At 42.2% G+C, this 22,678-nt stretch overlaps 1 protein-coding gene across 2 annotated transcripts in view; it reads left to right on the top strand.

The window, feature by feature from the left end:
• Positions 1 to 22,678, top strand: part of uvrag (UV radiation resistance associated gene) — a 444,611-nt gene that overhangs the window by 189,264 nt on the left and 232,669 nt on the right. For both annotated transcript variants that reach the window (XM_073044289.1, XM_073044288.1), the window contains 2 exons: positions 5,266 to 5,353; positions 14,706 to 14,766. In XM_073044289.1, the coding sequence (XP_072900390.1) occupies positions 5,266 to 5,353; positions 14,706 to 14,766 (149 nt within the window). The remainder of the gene's footprint in view (positions 1 to 5,265; positions 5,354 to 14,705; positions 14,767 to 22,678) is intronic.

Raw genomic sequence — 22,678 nt, 5'->3', positions numbered from 1 at the left:
GAGTTCCTCCAGCATTTTGTATATGTTGTTTTGGATTTCCAGCATCTGCAGAATTTCTCTTGTTTGTACTTCACTATTTTGCTCTCTGTTTGTTTGCATTGCTTATTTGCTTTTGTTTCCTATTATAACTTGTAGTATTTTTTATATCTTGCACTGCACTGCTGCAACAAAATAACAAATTTCATGACATACATCAGTGATAATAAACTTTTGATTAACAATGCAGAAAAAAAGTAACAGCTACAGTGAAAGGGTAGTGCAGGTATATAATAAAGTGCAAGATCATTATGAGGTATCATAAATTTTGGATATCACTGAAAACAATTGTATCACATAAAGTTTATTGCCACCCTGTTACAAATCTTTGTTCTCTACAACTTGCTTCCATAATTTTGAGATGAAAAGTCATTGATTTAAAAAAGACCCAAGCTTTTCTCTTCACAGATGCTGCCCAGTTCACCGACAATTCCCAGCATTCTCTGCTTTTCTTTTCCCAGCATCTGGAATTGTTTTGAGTTCAATCCAGATGAGCATGCTGTGTGGTTTTGCACCCTGTGTGAATATCCGGAGATATTTTAGTTAAAACATTGATGCCACAATTGGTCATAAGTGCAGAACATTTTGGCAATGTATCTAGAGATCAGAATGTACGATTGAGCAATAATTCAGCTGTTTTTTATAGCATTGATTACAAACTTCTCTCCCTTGGAGTACAAGGAGGTAAAGGACTATGCAAGTAAAAAAAATTGGTAAAACTGAACTGAAATCATTCCCAGAAAAGCTACACTCTCACAGATGTGAGAGAGGTTTCTGCCCCTTCCCTTTCCAGTCCTGATGAAGAGTCTTGGCCCAAAACGTTGACTGTTTATTCCATTCCATTGATGCTGCCTGACTTGTGGAGTTCCTCCAGCAGTTTATGGTTTTTGCAGAGAGCAGGAACTGTATCGATAGTGGAGCTACTCTCTGTAATTGATTCCAGTTCAGTTTTGCCGAATTGTTTATACATATAGTGTTTGTCTCACTGCACTCTAATGAAGGGAAACTTGTAATCAGTGCTGTAAAAGGCAGCTGAATTGTTGCAGTCATATATTCAGGGAGCAGGAACTTTATCTATCGTGAAGCTGAAATCTCTGCAGCACCCAGGGTGTTGGATGAACATGGATAAACAGGCCCTTCAGCCCATGATGTTGTGCTATCCAGTAACCTACTCCAAGAATAATCTAACCCTATCCTCCCACATAGCCCTCCAGTTTTCTTTCATCCATTTACCAAGTGTTCAAGAATCCAAGTGTTCATTAAATATTCCTAATGTATTCACCTCTACCACCACTCCTGACAGAGCGCAGTTTGCACTCACAGTTCTTGGTGTGAAAACTAACCTCTAACTTCACTCCTATACTATGCTCCCTTGTATTATAGATATTTCCATCCTGGGATATAGTTGCTGCTTGTCCACTCTATTTGGGTTCTTGTCATCTTGCATCCATCTATCAAGTCATCCTCATTCCAAGGAGAAAAGTCCTAGCTCACTTAACCTTTCCTCATAAAACATGCTGTCTCATCCAGGTAGCATCTTAATAATTTTCCACAGCACCCACTCCAAAGCTTCCACGTCTTTTCTATAATGAGGTAACCAGAATTGAACACAATTCTGGTCTGACTGGAGTTTTACAGAGCTGCAACATTACCTCATGATTCTTAAACTCAATCACCTGTTTAATGAAGGCCAACACACGGTAGGCCTTTTTAACAACCCTATCAACTTGCGCAGCAACTTTGAGGAATCTATGGACGTGAACCCCATGATCTCGGCAGAGAAACTTGCCGTTAACCATGTACTCTGCCTCCAAGTTTGTCTTTCCAAAGTAAACCACTTCACATTCCTTTGGTTCAAACTCCATCTGCTACTTCTCAGCCCAGCTCTGCATCCTGTCAATATCCAGTTAAAGCCTTCTACACTGTCCACATAATGCTTCCTCATCCAAGTCATTCATAAGCATCACTAAGAGCAAGATTTCCAAAACAGATTCTCGTGGAAGCAATGATCCCAGTACAGATCTCTGTGGAAGCAATGTTCTCAGAACAGATCCGTGTTGATGCACCACAGTTTGAAAGCATTTATATGTAGCTGAATTATGCTGTTAGCCTTGCAAAGAGTGTGAGCAATTTCTAGTTCCTGGGTGTCAAGATCTCTGAGGACCTAACCTGGATGCAACATATTGATGCAGCTATAAAGAAGGCAAGACAGTGGCTATATTTCATTTGGAGTTTGAGAAGCTTTGATTTGTCAACTGAAACACTCAAACTTTTACAAAGGTACCATGAAGAGCATTTTGACTGGCTGTATCATGTTTGGTGTGGGAGAGGGCTACAGTACAAGATCAAAATAAGTTGCAAAAACTTGTAAAATTAGTCAGCTCCATCATGGGTACTAGCCTCCGTTGTATTAAAGACACCTTCGAGGAGTGGTGCCTTAGGAAGACAGTGTCCATCATTAAAGATCCCCACCACACAGGACAACCCCTCTTCACACTGCTACTGTCAGGAAGGAGGTACAAAAGCCTGAAGACACACACTGAGTGTTTCAGGAACAGCTTTTTCCCCTCTGCCATCCAAGTTCTAAATGGACATTGAACCTATGAACACTACCTCAGTACTATTTTATTTCTGGGATTTTTTGCACTACTTATTTTAACTTGACTATTTAATAGACATATATATACTCAATGTAACTCAGTTTTTTTCTCTATTTCTTTATCATGTAGTTCATTGTACTGCTGCTGTAAAGTTAACAAATCTCGTGATATATACCGGTGATATTGATTCTGATTCTGAAAAGGCTGCAGCTGCTTTCAAAGTAACAGAATGTTTATTATCAAAGTACTCATTTGTTGCTATATACTACCTTGACATTCAATTTTCCTGCAGGAATTTGAGGGAAGTAAAGAAATACAGTAGAATTTATGAAATGCTGTACATAGATAAACAATGAAAACCAACCAGTACGCAAAAGAAGAAAAATTATGTAAATTATATCAAATGAGAATGAGTTGCAGTGACATATGTTTGGTCATTGCACTTACAACTATGCATTATTGTGCTTAGTAAACTTAAGCATGAATGTCTTGCTGCTTCTCAGCAGTTTTCTCACTGCCTCTCCTATGAATCCTGTTTCCCCTTGCTGCCAAGTCTTGAACCGTAATTGAGGATATGCTTTAAAGTGCTTTGAGTAGGGTGTGCCATTGTGTATTCTATTCTTGCCTAACATTTGCATAGCTATTTCTCAAAACAACAGCATCTTGTTTATGTATGTATTACCTTTGATACCCCCACATCACCACTGATTACTACAATAATGGAGCACAAAATTAACCCCAGCTTGGGCACCATGGTTGCCATAGACTCATTGGGCCAAAGGGCCTGTATCTATGCTGGATTGATCTGTGACTCTGTTAATGTTCAGTATAGCAGTGCAGTGAAATAAAATAACTAATTTACATTCTCCAAGCTCACACTTATTCAATGTGATCAGTTTATTCTTCTCCCACTTACTCAGGGACAATGAAGAACTTGTTTTGTGCGCTACTTGTACAAATAATTCCAAGTAGGTACACTGATAGGTACTCAGCTTTGGTCCCCTCCCAGTTTGGATCCATGTGCCCATCACCCATGCACATTCCACTGGGTCTCCTATCCCTTCACCAAATTGGTTCCAAGGGACCATCATCCCAATTGGAATTAAAATTACTATTGTCTCACCTACCGAGGAGAAAGCTACAGTGTAAAGCTCTCTTGTATACTGTGCATTCAGATTTATTAATCACCACAATGCATTGAGGTAGTACAAGATAAAACAATAAAAGAATGCAGAATAAAGTGTCAGTTACAGAGAAGACACAGAACAGACAGACAATAAAGTACATGGCCATGACCTTAGATTGTGAGGTCAAGAGTCCATCTTATTGTATTAGGGATCCATTTAGTAGTTTTAGAGCAGTGGGATAGAAGTTGACCTTGAGCTTGGTGTTAATGTGCTTTCAAAGTTCAATGTAAATTTATTACCAAAGTACATATACAGTTGCAGGAAAAAGTTTGTGAACCCTTTGCAGTTACCTGGTTTTGTGCATTAATTACTCATAAAATGTGACTTGATCTTTTCTAAGTCACTAAAACAATCTGCCTAAACTTATACAAACAATTGTACTTTTCATGTCTTCATTGAACACATTGTTTAATCATTCACAATTCAGGCTGGAAAAAAGTATATGAACCCTTGTATTTAATAACTGGTGGAAACTCCTTTAGCAGCAATAAACTCCATCAGCCATCCTGTAGCTGCTGATCAGACTTGCACAAGAGTGAGGAAGAATTTTAGACCATTACCAAACAAGACTGTTTCAGTTCATCAATATTTCTGGGATAGCTTGCATAAACTGCTCTCTTCAGGTAATGCCAGAGCATCTCAGTTGGGATAAGGTCTGGACTCTGACTTCAGCATTCCAATGCACAATTTTTTTTTTCTTTTTAAACCTTTCTATGGTTGATTTACTCTTGTTATTTGGATTATTGTCTTGCTGCATCATCCAACTAATGTTAAGCTTCAGGTGACGGACCTGTACCCTGACATTCTTTAAAATGTCTTGATACAATTTTGAATTCATTGTTCCTTCAACAAATGCAAACTGTCCAGACTCTGAGGCAGCAAAGTAGCCCCAAACCGTGATGTTCGTTTTTCCATCTTCACAGTTGAGATGAGTTTTTAGTGTTCGTGTGCAGTGCCCTTTTTCCTCCAAACATAGAAGTGTGCATTCTGCCAAGAAGTTCAACCTTTGTCTCATTTGTCCACAGAACATTGTCCCCAAAGCATTGTGGAACATCCAGGTGGTCTTCTGCAAACTTAGGTGTGCTGCACTTTTTTTTGGGAGAGCATTGGTTTCCTCCATGGTGTCCTTCTATGAACACCATTCTTGTTCACCGTTTTTTTTATAGTAGACACATGAACAGAGACCTTAGCAAGTTCTAGAGATTTCTGTAAGTCTTTTGCTGTTACCCTTGGGTTTATTTGATGTGCTGAACTGTGTCCACAACTCTGCAGTTTCTTGCAATTATGGACAGAGCAGTTGCCGTACCAAACCATGATACATCTCGCTAAGATATTTTCTATAGTGCATCTGTTAAAATGATCTGAGAGAGTTTTGTCAATTCATTTATTGTTTGCAAGCTATGTGCTAATAATTGGTTTGTTGCTACTGCTTTATTTAACAGAGAGATGTTCCTGAAGACCAATGCTCAGCTCAACATCCGTCGTCGACAACTGCTGTCAGAACTATCTTACATCTACCCTGTTGAAGTGGTAAGATTCCTGAGCATTTACTACTCAATATTCATAAGGGCCAGAGTCCCAATTCTGGAATTATTTTTCTCCCTTTAAGATTTGATGTACCAGTCTCACCTGAGGTTTGGTATGCTTCATAAAGGACACAAATGCCTGCTGAGAGAGTGTCTGCAATTCCTTTCCATGATCAGATGGCTTTCATGCATACCGATTGTTGGGAAATTTTACATTTCAAAATTCATAGCTTTCTTATTTTAACTTTTACTTTAAATAGACATCTTATTGATAATTAGCCATTTCTACCCTGTCTATCCACTGGATCTATGCCTCTTTTGGAAGAGGACAGCGAGGCTTTGAGAAGAAGTGCGGCGGCGGCCATTTTCAAATTGCTTCTCAGATCGGAGTTCTGAGAGGCGGGACTGCGCAGGCGCGTGAAGGAGGCCTGGGAAGGAGGGAAGATATAAAAAGGAGAGAAGGAGTGAGGCAGTTCTCTTTTGGAAGAGGACAGCGAGGCTTTGAGAAGAAGTGCGGCGGCGGCCATTTTCAAATTGCTTCTCAGATCGGAGTTCTGAGAGGCGGGACTGCGCAGGCGCGTGAAGGAGGCCTGGGAAGGAGGGAAGATATAAAAAGGAGAGAAGGAGTGAGGCAGTTCTCTTTTGGAAGAGGACAGCGAGGCTTTGAGAAGAAGTGCGGCGGCGGCCATTTTCAAATTGCTTCTCAGATCGGAGTTCTGAGAGGCGGGACTGCGCAGGCGCGTGAAGGAGGCCTGGGAAGGAGGGAAGATATAAAAAGGAGAGAAGGAGTGAGGCAGTTCTCTTTTGGAAGAGGACAGCGAGGCTTTGAGAAGAAGTGCGGCGGCGGCCATTTTCAAATTGCTTCTCAGATCGGAGTTCTGAGAGGCGGGACTGCGCAGGCGCGTGAAGGAGGCCTGGGAAGGAGGGAAGATATAAAAAGAACGCAGCCTTAAGCAGCGGGCAGCTTCGTTTGCGGGCAGCGGAGTGAGCCGGGAGCAGAGTGTAGGGCTTGGGCTCAGAGGGCTTAGGCGGAAGAGGGCACAGTAGGCTTATCTTTTAGTTCTTGTTATTTTCAGTTATTCGGGAAGTATGAGTGTGAGGGCAGCTTGTTGTTCTCGGTGTCGGATGTGGGAGATTCTGGAGTCTCCGAGCCTCCCGGACGTCCACATCTGCGCCAGGTGCGCCGAACTGCAGCTCCTGAGGGACCGAATTAGGGAACTGGAGCTGCAGCTCGATGACCTTCGCCTGGTCAGGGAGAGTGAGGAGGTGATAGAGAGGAGTTACAGGCAGGTGGTCACTCCGGGGCCACGGGAGGCAGATAGGTGGGTCACGGTCAGGAAGGGGAAGGGGCAGGTACTAGAGAGTACCCCAGTGGCTGTACCCCTTGACAATAAGTACTCATGTTTGAGTACTGTTGGGGGGGACAGCCTACCTGGAGGAAGTGACAGTGGCCGGGCCTCCGGCACAGAGGACGGCCCTGTAGCTCAGAAGGGTAGGGATAGAAGAAAGAGGACCATAGTAATAGGGGACTCGATAGTCAGGGGTTCAGACAGGCGGTTCTGTGGAGGTGATCGGGAGTCCCGGATGGTAGTTTGCCTCCCTGGTGCCAGGGTCCGGGACGTTTCTGATCGCGTCCAAGATATCCTGAAGTGGGAGGGTGAGGAGCCAGAGGTCGTGGTACATGTAGGTACCAATGACATAGGTAGGAAAGGGGAAGAGGTCCTGAAACGAGAGTATAGGGAGTTAGGAAGGCAGTTAAGAAGAAGGACCGCAAAGGTAGTAATCTCGGGATTACTGCCTGTGCCACGCGACAGTGAGAGTAGGAATGGAATTAGGTGGAGGATGAATGCGTGGTTGAGGGATTGGAGCAGGGGGCAGGGATTCAAGTTTCTGGATCATTGGGACCTCTTCTGGGGCAGGCGTGACCTGTTCAAGAAGGACGGGTTACACTTGAATCCTGGGGGGACCAATATCCTAGCGGGGAGGTTTGCTAGGGCTACGGGGCAGACTTTAAACTAGTAAGATGGGGGGGGGGGAAATCAATTTGAGGAAACTATGGGAGAGGAGGTTAGTTCACCAGTAGAGCAAGTAAGTAGACCGTGTGTGAGGGAGGACAGGCAGGTGATGGAGGAGGGATGCGCTCAGCCCGAAGTTGTAGGGGAGAAGAAAGAAAAGGATAATAAATTTGAATGCATTGCTAGGGATGAAAAGAGAGGAGGAGGTGGAGAGTATCTTAAATGTATCTATTTTAATGCTAGGAGCATTGTAAGAAAGGTGGATGAGCTTAAAGTGTGGATTGATACCTGGAATTATGATGTTGTAGCTATTAGTGAAACATGGTTGCAGGAAGGGTGTGATTGGCAACTAAATATTCCTGGATTTAGTTGCTTCAGGTGTGATAGAGTAGGAGGGGCCAGAGGAGGAGGTGTTGCATTGCTTGTCCGAGAAAATCTTATGGCGGTGCTTTGGAAGGATAGATTACAGAGCTCCTCTAGGGAGGCTATTTGGGTGGAATTGAGGAATGGGAAAGGTGTAGTAACACTGATAGGAGTGTATTATAGGCCACCTAATGGGGAGCGTGAGTTGGAAGAGCAAATGTGTAAGGAGATAGCAGATATTTGTAGTAAACACAAGGTGGTGATTGTGGGAGATTTTAATTTTCCACACATAGATTGGGAAGCTCATTCTGTAAAAGGGCTGGATGGTTTAGAGTTTGTGAAATGTGTGCAGGATAGCTTTTTGCAACAATACATAGAAGTACCGACTAGAGATGGGGCAGTGTTGGATCTCCTGTTAGGGAATGCGATAGGTCAGCTGACAGATGTATGTGTTGGGGAGCACTTCGGGTCCAGTGATCACAATAGCATTAGCTTCAATATAATTATGGAGAAGGACAGGACTGGACCTAGAGTTGAGATTTTTGATTGGAGAAAGGCTAACTTTGAGGAGATGCGCAGGGATTTAGAGAGAGTGGAATGGGTCAAGTTGTTTTATGGGAAGGATGTAATAGAGAAATGGAGGTCATTTAAGGGTGAAATTATGAGGGTACAGAATCTTTATGTTCCTGTTCGGTTGAAAGGAAAGGTTAAAGGTTTGAAAGCGCCATGGTTTTCAAGGGATATTAGAAACTTGGTTCGAAAAAAGAGGGATGTCTACAATAGATATAGGCAGCATGGAGTAAAGGAATTGCTCGAGGAATATAAAGAATGTAAAAGGAAACTTAAGAAAGAGATTAGAAAAGCTAAAAGAAGTTACGAGTTTGGTTTGGCAAATAAGGTGGAAGTAAATCCGAAAGGCTTCTACAGTTATATTAAAAGCAAGAGGATAGTGAGGGATAAAATTGGTCCCTTAGAGAATCAGGGTGGTCAGCTATGTGTGGAGCCGAGGGAGATGGGAGAGATTTTGAACGATTTCTTCTCTTCGGTATTCACTAAGGAGAAGGATATTGAATGGTGTAAGGTGTGGGAAACAAGTAAGGAAGTTATGGAACCTATGACAATTAAAGAGGTGGAAGTACTGGCGCTTTTAAGAAATTTAAAAGTGGATAAATCTCCGGGTCCTGACCAGATATTCCCCAGGACCTTGAGGGAAGTTTGTGTAGAGATAGCAGGAGCTCTGACGGAGATCTTTCAGATGTCATTAGAAACAGGGATTGTGCCGGAGGATTGGCGTATTGCTCATGTGGTTCCATTGTTTAAAAAGGGTTCTAGAAGTAAGCCTGGCAATTATAGACCTGTCAGTTTGACATCAGTGGTGGGTAAATTAATGGAAAGTATTCTTAGAGATAGTATTTATAATTATCTGGATAGACAGGATCTGATTAGGAGTAGCCAGCATGGATTTGTGCGTGGAAGGTCATGTTTGACAAACCTTATTGAATTTTTTGAAGTAGTTACGAGGAATGTTGACGAGGGTAAGGCAGTGGATGTAGTCTATATGGACTTCAGCAAGGCCTTTGACAAAGTTCCACATGGAAGGTTAGTTAAGAAGGTTCAGTCGTTAGGTATTAATGCTGGAGTAATAAAATGGATTCAACAGTGGCTAGATGGGAGATGCCAGAGAGTAGTGGTGGATAATTGTTTATCGGGATGGAGGCCGGTGACTAGCGGGGTGCCTCAGGGATCTGTTTTGGGCCCAATGTTGTTTGTAATATACATAAATGATCTGGATGATGGGGTGGTAAATTGGATTAGTAAGTATGCTGATGATACTAAGGTAGGAGGTGTTGTGGATAATGAGGTGGGTTTTCAAAGCTTGCAGGGAGATTTATGCCGGTTAGAAGAATGGGCTGAACGTTGGCAGATGGAGTTTAATGCTGAGAAGTGTGAGGTTCTACATTTTGGCAGGAATAATCCAAATAGAACATACAGGGTAAATGGTAGGGCATTGAGGAATGCAGTGGAACAGAGAGATCTAGGAATAACAGTGCATAGTTCCCTGAAGGTGGAGTCTCATGTAGATAGGGTGGTGAAGAAGGCTTTTGGAACGCTGGCCTTTATAAATCAGAGCATTGAGTACAGAAGTTGGGATGTAATGTTAAAATTGTACAAGGCATTGGTAAGGCCAAATTTGGAATATTGTGTACAGTTCTGGTCACCGAATTATAGGAAAGATATCAATAAATTAGAGAGAGTGCAGAGATGATTTACTAGGATGTTACCTGGGTTTCAGCACTTAAGTTACAGAGAAAGGTTGAACAAGTTAGGTCTCTATTCATTGGAGCGTAGAAGGTTGAGGGGGGATTTGATCGAGGTATTTAAAATGTTGAGAGGGATAGATAGAGTTGACGTGAATAGGCTGTTTCCATTGAGAGTAGGGGAGATTCAAACGAGAGGACATGATTTGAGAGTTAGGGGACAAAAGTTTAAGGGAAACACGAGGGGGTATTTCTTTACTCAGAGAGTGATAGCTGTGTGGAATGAGCTTCCTGTAGAAGTAGTAGAGGCCAGTTCAGTTGTGTCATTTAAGGTAAAATTGGATAGGTATATGGATAGGAAAGGAGTGGAGGGTTATGGGCTGAGTGCGGGTAGGTGGGACTAGGTGAGATTAAGAGTTCGGCACGGACTAGGAGGGCCGGAATGGCCTGTTTCCGTGCTGTGATTGTTATATGGTTATATGGTTATATGGTTATCATCTTCTACACCTCTATCAAGTCCTGCACGCCAAAGAGAAAAACCCTAACTGATTCAACCTTTTCTCATAAGACATCCTGTCAAATGCAGGCGACATCCTGGTAAAACTCCCCTACACCCTCTCTAAGTCTTCTATGTTCTTGTTATAATGAGGTGACCACAACAGGATGAATACGACCCCACCCCCACTCACACACATACACATACACTCTCTCTCTCTCTCGCATTCGCGCTCTCTCTCGCTCTCTGTCACTCTCTGACTCACCTATGTAAGAAATAGGAGTAAGACACAAGACATCGGAGCAGAATTAGGCCATTTAGCCCATTGAATCAGCTCCACTATTCCATCATGGCTAATTTATTATCCCTCAAAACCCCATTCTCCTGTCTCCTTCCTGTAACCTTTGATGCCCTTAACTATTAAAGAACCTAACAATCGTTGCTTTAAGTATACCCAATGACTTGGCCTCTGCAGCCTTCTGTGTCAATGAATTCCGCAGATTCACCACCCTCTGGCTATCAGAGGTTCCTGATACTTTAACCCTTTCATTTCCAGAATTATTCTCATGAACCTGCTCTGGATCTGGGGGCAATAGTTCCCGTGCTCTGGAAGCTGCTCCTCTTGTATTGCTTCACAATCTCTGGATTAGGTCACACAATACATTTCAGATGTCGTCATGATTGGCAGTCAGCCTGATCGTATTGAGCCTTATTGTGCTCTTTTGATGACCTTTCTCTTTGATGTTGGTTGAGGAATAAATTTCAGCCGTGAGAGCTCCCTTATTGAAATGGAGATGCCTGGAAGTTGCAATTTATTGTCGAAGTGTAAAGTGACACATCTTGGGAGGAGCCATGAGAGGCAGGAAATTATATGACACTATTTCAAAAAGGAGCTGAGCCTTCAGGGTTACAGTCCTCTAATCTTTGAATGAGGCTATAGATATAGTTTAAATATATATTGGGAGTTTTTGGCATGAAGTACAAAAGCAATTAAGTTCTGCTAAATCTTATATAATTATAAGTTATTGTCTGAACCTCATTTAGAATAATGTTCTACGCAGGATAATCATCAAGATCATAGATGCAATAGGATAGTAATGCTGATGCTGTGTGGCTGGTCTAGAGATTAAACTTTCCTCTGTTATTTGTGGTTGCTTCCAAGTGAAGAGATGGGGGGGGGGGGTTCTCATTGAAACTGGAGAGGGTTGAAAGCAGATTCACAAAACTGAATCCAAGATTGAATGGCCTGTCATATGAAGAGGGTTTGATGGCTCTGAGCTTGTATTTACTGGGATTTAGAAGAATGAGGGAATGACTTCATTGAAACCTATTGAATGGTGGAATGTCTCGATAGAGTAGATGTGGAGAGGATGTTCCCTATGGTGGGAGGGTCTAAGACCAGAGGAGACAGCTTCAGAATAGAGGGGTGTCATTTTAAAACAGAGATGAGAATTTCTTTAGCCAGAGAGTGGTGGATCTGTGGAATTCTTTGCCACAGGCCAAGTGGAGCTGAGAGGAAAATTGGATCAACCATGTTGCAATGGCAGAGCAGACTCAATGGGCCATATGGCCTAATTGTGTTCCTATATCTTATATTCTTATGGTTTTAATGAAAGGCTTTGATCAAGTGGACATGGGTAGGATGTTTCTAATAGTGGGAGAGTCTAGGACCAGAGGGCTTAGACTCAGAATAGAAGGATGTCTCTTTAGAATGGAGAGGAGGTGACATTTTTTTAGCCAGAGGGTGGTAAATCTGTGGAATTCATTGCCACAGATGGTTGTGGTGGCCAAATCATTGGGTTCATTTAAAGTAGAGGTTGATAGGTTCTTGATCAAGGGTATCAAAGGTTATGGGGAGAAGGCAGGAGAATGGTGCTGGCAGGAAAATTAAATCTGTACCTTGATTTCTACTTCAAGAAAATTAGCTCTTTCTTGTTCAAAGCCACCTTTTATGTTTATATTTTCTGGTGACATTAATTATGCCCCAAAATCAATGTATTTTTCAAGGGTGAAGAAATTCACTTTGGAAGATCGAATTAGAAGGCAGAAAACAGGGTTAATGGCAGGGTCCTTTACAGTGTGGAGGAATGGAAGGATCTTGGAGATGTAGGAAAATATAGGGAGAACGTCAGAGAAAGGGTGTTTTTTTACAGAGGGTGATAGGTGAGTGGAATACCCTGCTAGGGTCAGTGGTACAGGCAGATACGTTAGGGACATTTAAAAGACTTAAATGGATGAAAGAAAAATGGAGGGCTATATGGGAGGGAAGGTTAAGATTGACCTGGAATAAGCTAAAGGTTTGGTACCATGTCATGGGCTGATGGGCCTGTACTGTGCTGTACCGTTTTATGATCTGTATTCTTTCTGAAGATCTAAAACTATACTCAAGTAGGGGCGTCTTCTCTTCTTAAGCCCATCACTCCTACATAAACCACCGACAGCAGCTTGCCAGAGACCTCTGTCCTGAAGTTTGATTGGCCCTGTGGCTTCCACTTTGACCATATGACTTCAAGGTATGAGATTTTTGTAGCTTCTGTGGCTCAGGGTTTCACGAGATGAGGTTACTAACCTCATGTGCAACCCTTCTGCTTTTGCAGCTGGGCTTGGGACCATCTATGGCAGAGTTAAGTGGGACCTTGTCAAGCTTTATTTCTTGACTACCCTGACTTAGTTGTTTTAACCAGTGGCTTCTCTCCTCCCGGGCCCTGTGGTACTGTGATAAAGTGTGCAATCATTGATATTATATATCCCTCCATCTTTTGGTCATTCATCCATATGTTTCTTCTTCCTAATCTTTACACTTATTATTCCACTTTGTCATTCTGGTGACCATCCAAATTTTCAATTCGTCTGCGCTTTTGTAATGGAGACTTGGGAGTCTGCAGATACTGGAATCTGGAGCAGTGAACAATCTGCTGGAGGAAAGCCGCAAAGGAAATGTCCTCATGCAGGGTTTCCCCCTTAGATGTTGACAGTTCCTTTCCTCCCAGAGAGGCACTGAGTCCATCCAGCAGATTTTGTGGCTGTGGTGTTGTAATGTTTGAAGCAAATTGAAGTTTTTCAGGATGTCTTCATTTAATTTGAAAATAAGAATAAATAGAGGCACAAGACTGCAGATGAGGCCACTGCAGTGCTTGTATTAGTTCAGGAAAAAAAATGGGCAGGAAAATCATGGCGGACACTACCACCATATAAAGTGCCTTTCCTTCTGGAAAGTGCGATAGGGCGATTCAGATGAAAACCTCACGGCACCTTAAAAGTTTCCTCCCCCAGGCCCTTAATCTGATCTACCATTCTGGTTAGATCCCTTTTACCATCCTTTACCTCTGTCACCGGCTGTAAACACACAGAAACACTTTTTGTAATGCTGTTATATTGCTGGTATTTTACTCCATAATCTGTACTTTGATTTCTAGCTATATTTTATTTAATTCTTTATTCTTTATCATTCTTGAATATTGTTTTCTATAGTGTGTCGCACCCTGAATAACACATCGCAGCAAATTCCTAATACATGTAAACATACACCCAGTGGCTACTTTATTAGTACAGGATTACAAAGCAGTGTGGTTTTTTGATGCTGTGACCCATCCACTTTGAGGTTCAACATGTTATGCATTCAGAGATGCTCTTCAACACATCACCATTGCAATACATGGTATTTGAGTTACTGCTGCCCTCCTGTCAGCTTGAACTAGTCTGGTCATTCTCCTCTGACCTCTCTAAACAACAAACTGTTTTTGCTCCACAGAACTGCCACTCACTGGATTTTTTTTTTTGTTTTTCTCACCATTCTCTGTGAACTCCAGAACTTCTGTGTAAAAATCCCAAGAGATCATCAGTTTCTGAGATATTCAAACCACCCCATCTGGCACCAACAATCATTCCACGACCAAAGTCAGATAGATCACATTTCTTTCTCATTCTGATGTTTGATCTGAGCAACAACTGAACCTCTTGACCATGTGGGCATGCTTTTATGCATTGAGGTGCTGCCACATGATTGATTGATTGATTGATTGATTAGATATTTGCATTAATGATCAGGTGTGCAGGTATACCTAATAAAGTGACAGCTGAGTGTATATGGTGAATAAAGTCGATCCTATATGTGGTTGACTACTATTCGAAGCATAGATTTTTAGGTTTGTGTTTCTGGTATTATGAATAACCTGGTTTAAAAAATGTCAGACTGTAACTTTCCTCAAATTTTCTCTTGTGCAGAATGATCAGAAGGATTACTTCATGTGTGGAGTAAAGCTACCCAATTCAGAAGACTTCCAAGGTACCCAGCCTCTGTGATTAGCCTACAAATAGACCTGTTTACATTAAAGAAAATGACCAATGAATGAGGATCATACTCATGAAGAAGCAAACTTGTGTTGCATTGAGTCTTGTATAAGAGACTTACAGTCATAGAATACCACAGCACAGAAAGGGGACCCTTTGGCTCATCTCGTCAATGCCAAACTATTATACTGCCTAGTCCCATCAACCTGCACCTGGACTACAGCCCTCCATACGCCTGCCATCCATGTACCTAACCAAATTTTTCTTAAATGTTGAAATCAAACCCGCATCCACCATTTTCACTAGCAGCTTATTCCACACTCTCACCACCCTCTGAATGAAGACATTCCCCCTCAAGTTCCCCTTAATTATTTCACCTAGCACCTTTAACCCATGACCACTAGTTCTAGTCTCACCCAACCTGCTTGTGTTTGTCCTATCTATACCGCTCATAATTTTGTATACCTCTATCAGATCTTCTCTCATTCTCCTACGCTCCAGGGAATATAGTTGTAAGCTATTCAATCCTTTCCAATAACTTAGCTCCTTAAGTCTGGCAATGTCCTTGTAGATTTTCTCTGCACTCTTTCAATCTTACTGATGTTTTTCCTGTGGGTAGGTGACCTAAATTGCATACAATACTCCAAATTCAAATTAGGCCTCACCAACATCCTCAGTCCTGCCAAAGGGCCTCGGCCCAAAACACTGACTGTACAGTCGTCCCTCGGTATCCGCGGGGGATTGGTTCCAGGAACCCCCACGGATACCAAAATCTGCGGGTGCTCAAGTCCCTTATATAAAATGGTGTAGTATTTGCATATAACCTACGCACATCCTCCTTCTACTTTAAATCATCTCTAAATGACTTATAATACCTAATACAATGTAAATGCTATGTAAATACTTGTTATACTGTATTGTTTAGGGAATAATGACAAGGTAAAAAAGTCTGTACATATTCAGTACAGACACAACCATCGTAGCTCTTCCGGGAATGCTGATGCTGCCTCGGCATCAGCCGAAGTTGATTCTCCCGTGATCTTTAAGTGCTTGAGGCTGTAGCGCTTTACATAGCTAGCCAGCCATCCCTTACTAGCCTTAAACTCCTTCCTCTTGCTCACAAAACAAGTAACGATTGAACGAGACACAAGGCAAACAATGCTCAAGCGAGAGAGACTGAGGATCTTTGAAATGGTGGGAGGCTACAGCAGGGTATGCCTACACATCACTTCATTTGCATGGATTCAGCATAGTGCTCGGTATGTGGCAAATTTTGCTTTTTGATCCGCGGTTGGTTGAATCCACGGATGTGGAACCCGTGGATACGGAGGGCCGACTGTACACTTTTCCTTAGATGCTGCCAGTCCTGCTGAATCCCTCCAGCATTTTGTGTAAGTTACTTGGATTTCCAGCATCTGCAGATATTCTCTTGTTTGTCACCAGTATCTTATATAACTTCAATATAATATCCCAACTCCTGTACTTAAATCTTGAGTGAAGCAATGATGCTTTTATTTTCCCATTCAGATGTCCCTTTCCTTGCTTTGTACAGCAGTGTATCACACTGCAACTGTATAATCCTAGCTGCTCTGCTGATACTTACTCAGGACTGGCTTTCCAGCTGAAGGAATGTTATTCTTTTATCCTGTGCATAAGAAACAAGCTTTCTCGTTCTATTTATTGTAATGGCAAATATGATGTTCTTGTCAGTTTTGTAAATAGGACAAGCATAGAACATGATAGCACAGTACAGGCCCTTTGGCCCGCGATGTTGTTCTGACCCTTTAGCCTACTCTAGGAGCAATCTAACTCTTCCCTGCTACGTAGCCCTTTATTTTTCTTTAATCCATGAGTGTATATAAGACTTTCTTAAATGCTCCCAATGTATCTGCTGCTAACACCATCCGTGGCAGAGCATTTCAGGTACCCACAACTCTAAAAAAAAAAAGACTACCTCCGACATACCTCTTATACTTTCCACTGATGATGTTAAAGCCATGCCTTCTCGTATTAGTTACTTGTGCCTTGACAGCCTCTGGCTGTCCACTCTATCTATGCCCCTTATCATCTTGTACACCTCAATCAAGTCACCTCTCATCCTCCTTCACTCAAAGGAGAAAAGCCCTAGCCTGCTCAACCTAACCTACTACAACATTGTTTTCTAGTCCAGGCAGCATCCTGGTAAATCTCCTTTGCATCCTTTGAACACAGTTATCCAAGTTTTGTCTAACCAGGATTTGATACAGCTGCAACTTAATCCCTCGACTAATGAAGGCCAACATACCACCCTATCAACTTGCACAGCAACTTTGAGGGATAGATGGATGTGGATCCAAAGATTCCTCTGTTCGCACTGCTAAGAATCCTGTCATTAACAGTGCATTCTGCTTTCAAATTTGACGTTCCAAAGTAAATCACTTCACACTTCTTTGGGTTGAGCTCTATCTTCCACTTCTCAGCCAAGGCTCTGTATCCTATTAAGGTCTAGTACTAGGGAATGGTCCAATAGTCTTATAATGATGCGGACAGAAGCAGCCTTAGGCCTAGTCATAGAAACATAGAAAACCTCCAGCACAATACAGGCCCTTCAGCCCATGAAGTTGTGCTGAACATACCCCTACCTTAGAAATTACTAGGGTTACGAATAGCCCTCTATTTTTCTAAGCTCCATGTACCTATACAAAAGTCTCTTAAAAGACCCTATCATATACACCTCCACCACTGCTGCCGGCAGCCCATTCCACGCACTCAGCAGTCTCTGAGTAAAAAACTTACCCCTGACTCCTGTGCCGGAGTATTGGCGTATTGCTCATGTGGTTCCATTGTTTAAAAAGGGTTCTAAGAGTAAACCTAGCAATTATAGGCCTTCGGTTTGACGTCAGTGGTGGGTAAATTAATGGAAAGTATTCTTAGAGATGGTATATATAATTATCTGGATAGACAGGGTCTGATGAGGAACAGTCAGCATGGATTTGTGCGTGGAAGGTCATGATTGACAAAACTTATTGAATTTTTTGAAGAGGTTACGAGGAAAGTTGATGAGGGTAAAGCAGTGGATGTTGTCTATATGGACTTCAGTAAGGCCTTTGACAAGGTTCCGCACTGAAGGTAAGTTAGGAAGGTTCAATCGTCAGGTATTAATGTTGAAGTAGTAAAATGGATTCAACAGTGGCTGGATGGGAGATGCCAGAGAGTAGTGGTGGATAACTGTTTGTCAGGTTGGAGGCCAGTGACTAGTGGTGTGCCTCAGGGATCTGTACTGGGTCCAGTGTTGTTTGTCATATACATTAATGATCTGGATGATGGGGTGGTCAGTTGGATTAGTAAGTATGCCGATGATACTAAGGTAAGTGGCGTTGTGGATAATGAAGTAGGTTTTCAAAGCTTGCAGAGAGATTTAGGCCAGTTAGAAGAGTGGGCTAAACGATGGCAGATGGAGTTTAATGCTGATAAGTGTGAGGTGCTACATTTTGGTAGGAATAATCCAAATAGGACATACATTGTAAATGGTAGGGCATTGAAGAATGCAGTAGAACGGAGTGATCTAGGAATAATGGTGCATAGTTCCCTGAAGGTGGAATCTCATGTGGATAGGGTGGTGAAGAAAGCTTTTGGTATGCTGGCCTTTATAAATCAGAGCATTGAGTGTAGGAGTTGGGATGTAATGTTAAAATTGTACAAAGCATTGGTAAGGCTGAATTTGGAGTACTGTGTACAGTTCTGGTCACCGAATTATAGGAAAGATGTCAACAAAATAGAGAGAGTACAGGGAAGATTTACTAGAATATTACCTGGGTTTCAGCACCTAAGTTACAGGGAAAGGCTGAACAAGTTAGGTCTTTATTCTTTGGAGTGTAGAAGGTTGAGGGGGGACTTCATAGAGGTATTTAAAATAATGAGGGGGATAGATAGAGTTGACGTGGATAGGCTTTTTCCATTGAGAGTAGGGGAGATTCAAACAGGACATGATTTGAGAGTTAGGGGGCAAAAGTTTAAGGGTAACATGAGGGGGAATTTCTTTACTCAGAGAGTGGTAGCTGTGTGGAATGAGCTTCCAGTAGAAGTGGTAGAGGCAGGTTCGGTATTGTCATTTAAAGTAAAATTGGATAGGCATATGGACAGGAAAGGAATGGAGGGTTATGGGCTGAGTGCGGGCCAGTGGGTCTAGGTGAGTGTAAGCGTCAGCACGGACTAGAAGGGCCAAGATGGCCTGTTTCCATGCTATAATTGTTATATGGTTATATCTCCTCTGTACCTCCTCCCCAGCACCTTAAACCTGTGTCCTCTTGTGGCAACCAATTCAGCTCTGGGAAAAAGCCTCTGACTATCCACATGATCGATGCTTCTCATCAAGTCGTACAAGCTTTCAGGATTTTGTATCTTCTGACTGATGGGAGAGGAGAGTAGAGAGGATAGACCTTGTTCTTTTGACAGAACATCAGCCGCAAACCTTGAAAAAAGTAACGTTGTATAAACAGGACCAATAACTAAATCAAAAGCTCTGACTAAAGAACCCAGCTGATGGAAAAGTTCAAACATATGGCATCTACAAAATCTGCAGGAAGGAAAAGGTAGTTCACAGAAGTGAGTACAGGGTAGTTCAGGAGCTAGTTAAATAGATTAGAGACAGCAAGAACATAGCATCGACACAGCGCACATTGTAACACAAGAGCTAATGCAATGGGAGTACTTCCAAAACCAAAAGTGGAAACAGAAACCTCTTGGAGATTCATTTTCTTGCGGGCACTCACAGTAACAGCAAAGAAACACAATAGAATCAATGGAAAAACTTGTTACAACAAAGATGAACAAACAGCCCATGTGAAAAAATCTACAAATTGTGAAAACAAAATAATATACATAAGTAATAAATAAAATTGAGTTGTAGAGTCTTTGAAAGTGAGTTCATTGTTTGTGGAATCAGTTCAGAGTTGAGAAGACTGAAGTTATCCATGCTGGTTCAGGAGCCTGATGGTTGAGGGGTAATAACTGTTCCTGAACCTGGTGGTGTGGGACCCAAGGCTCTGCAACCTTCTCCCCGATGGCAGCAACGAGAAGAAAGCATGGCCTGGATGGTGGGTGTCCTTGATGGATGCTGCTTTCTTGCAACAGTGTTCCTTGTAAATGTGCTCCATGGTGAGGAGGGCTTTACCTGTGGTGGACTGACCTATATTCTCTAGCTTCTGTAGGCTTTTCCATTCATGGCCATAAGCAGTCAGTTCCCTCTCCACTGTGCATCCATAGAAGTTTGTCAAAGTTTTAGATGAAATGTTGAATCTATGCAAAATTCTAAGAAAATAGAACATCCATGCATGGATATCCTTGGCTTAAGTCAGGAGATGGTTACAAGAAAATGTCCAAGTCACTGAATATCCCTTGGAGTACAGTTAAGTCAATCTTCAAGAAATGAAAAGAATATGGCACAGCTGTAAATCTGTCTAGAGCAGGCTGTCCTCAAAATCTGAGTGACTGTGCAAGTATGGGACTAGTGATGGAGACCACCAAGAGACCTATGACAACTCTGGAGGATTACAAGCTGCAGTGGCTGAGATGGGAGAGTTTCCGCATACAACTGTTGCCCGGGTGCCTCACCAGTCACAGCTTTATGGGAGAGTGGCAAAGAGAAAACCACTGTTGAAAAAACTCACATGAAATCTCAGTTACAGTCTGCCAGAAGGCATGTGGGAAACTCTGAAGTCAGCTGGAAGAGGGTTCTATGGTCTGATGAAACCAAAGTTGAGCTGTTTGGCTTTCAGACTAAATGCTATGTTTGGCACAATCCAAACACCACACATCATCAAAAACACATCATTCCTTTTGTGAAGCGTGGTGGTGTCTGCATCATTTTGCGGGGATAATTCACTGCAACAGACCCTCGAAGGCTTGTGAAGGTAGAGGGTAAAATTAATGCAGCGAAATACAGGGAAATCCTGGAGGAAAACCTGATGCAGTGTGCAAGAAAAATGTGACTTGCGAAAAGATTTGTTTTCCAGTGAGACAACGACCCCAAGCATAAGGCCAAAGCTACACAGGAATGGCTTAAAAGCAACAAAGTTAATGTCCTGGAGTGGCCAAATCAGAGTCCAATCCTCAATCCAATTGAGAATTTGTGGCTGGACTTGAAAGGGGCTGTTCACTGTGGATCCCCATGCAATCTGACAGAACTTGAGCAGTTTTGTAAAGAAGAATGGGGAAAAATTGTAGTTACCAGATGTGCAAAGCTGATAGAGATCTATCCACACAGACTCAAGGCTGTAATTGCTGCCAAAGGTGCATCCACTAAATACTGATTTGAAGGGGGTGAAAACTTATGCAATCAATAAGTTAGTGTTTTATATTTGTAATTAATTTAGATCACTTTGTAGAGATCTGTTTTCACTTTGACATGAAAGAGATTTTCTGTTGATTAGTGTCAAAAAAGCCAAATTAAATCCTCTGTGATTCAATGTTGTAAAACAATAAAACATAAAAACTTCTGGGGTGGGGGTGAATACTTTTTATACGCTCTGTATACAGTATTGTGCAAAAGTCTTTGTAACATACCTTTAGTGTGCATAAGATTTTGCACAGTACTGTGGTAATTTTATGTATTGCACTGTATTGCTACCACAAAAAAAACAAATTTCATGGCACATGTAAGTGATGATAAATCTGATTCTGATCTGACTCTCTATGTGGACCGAGAGTGGGATGGGGGCAGGGAGAGGGGAATCATGGTTGGGAAAAGGGGAAGGGAGAGGAGAGGGAATGGGAAGCACCAGAGAGACATTTTGTAATGATTGATAAATCAATTATTTGGAGTCAAATGACTTTGCTTTGTGTACTATACATTTAAAAGCCCCTAGAAACCAAAATTGCAGATGCTATACAGCTGAAATTAAAATGCAAAATTCTGGAAATACTCCGGAAGCACCTGTGGATGAATGATCATAAAAATCCAAATGGTGTGCTGAAGCCTTTCAGAGATTTGCTATTTGGTTGATTTGGCCTAATCTCCACTCAAGCTGTGATTGGTGTTATTTTCTCAGGGCATTGTGGAACATGCTATTTAAAAGTTGTTTACCCCTATCCCATGAGCAAAAAGACTGGGGTAGAATGTTTGTACTGCATGCTCTCTTGCAGCCCCCATTCAGTACTTCATTTTTTCTTTTCTTTCTTGCCATTTTATTTTGAGTTGCACTAAGTGCATAAGTAAAGAGTGGTGTTGTGGTTAGCGCAACACTATTACAGCTCGTGTCGTTGGAGTTTGGAGTTCATTTCCAACACCATCCATTTAGCCATTCGTTATGTGCCATGTCATATGACTTGGCCGATCATGGTCTTTCTATGACTATGTTTGTCCTTTGCAGATTTTTCTACTTAAGTGGTTTGCTATTGCTGCCTTCTGGTCAGCATCTTTACAAGATGGGTAACCCCAGCCATTATCAATGCTCTTCAGAGATTGTCCGCCTGATAACCAGGACTTGTGATATGCACCAACCGCTCACACGACTCATCCACCACCTGCTCCCATGGCTTCATGTGACCCTGATCAGGGGCTAAGAAGGTGCTACACCTTGCCTAGAGTAACCTGCAGACAAGCAGAGGGAAGGAGTGCTTTATATCTCCTTTTGTAGGGACACATCTTCACCCTGCCACCGATGGCGTCATCTGTAGTGAGTTTGTGAATTTCCCTAAGAACGCATGCATTTCCTCTCGGTGCTCTGGTTTCCTCCCGCAGTCCAAAGACTGTATTAGTAGGGTAATTCGTCATTGTCCTGTGATTAATTTAAGGTTAAGTATGTGGGTTGCTGGATGCTGTGGCTCACTGGGCCTAATCAATAAACAAATTAATCAGTGAAAAGGTTTGTGCTGGTACCCAGTTTAATGGCAGTTTCTTCCTCTTGCGAAGTGGTGTTGATTTCTTA

This window comes from Hemitrygon akajei, chromosome 4, assembly GCF_048418815.1.
Source record: "Hemitrygon akajei chromosome 4, sHemAka1.3, whole genome shotgun sequence".
In the NCBI taxonomy this organism is placed as follows: domain Eukaryota; kingdom Metazoa; phylum Chordata; class Chondrichthyes; order Myliobatiformes; family Dasyatidae; genus Hemitrygon; species Hemitrygon akajei.
This window is presented reverse-complemented; position numbering and strand designations above follow the sequence as displayed.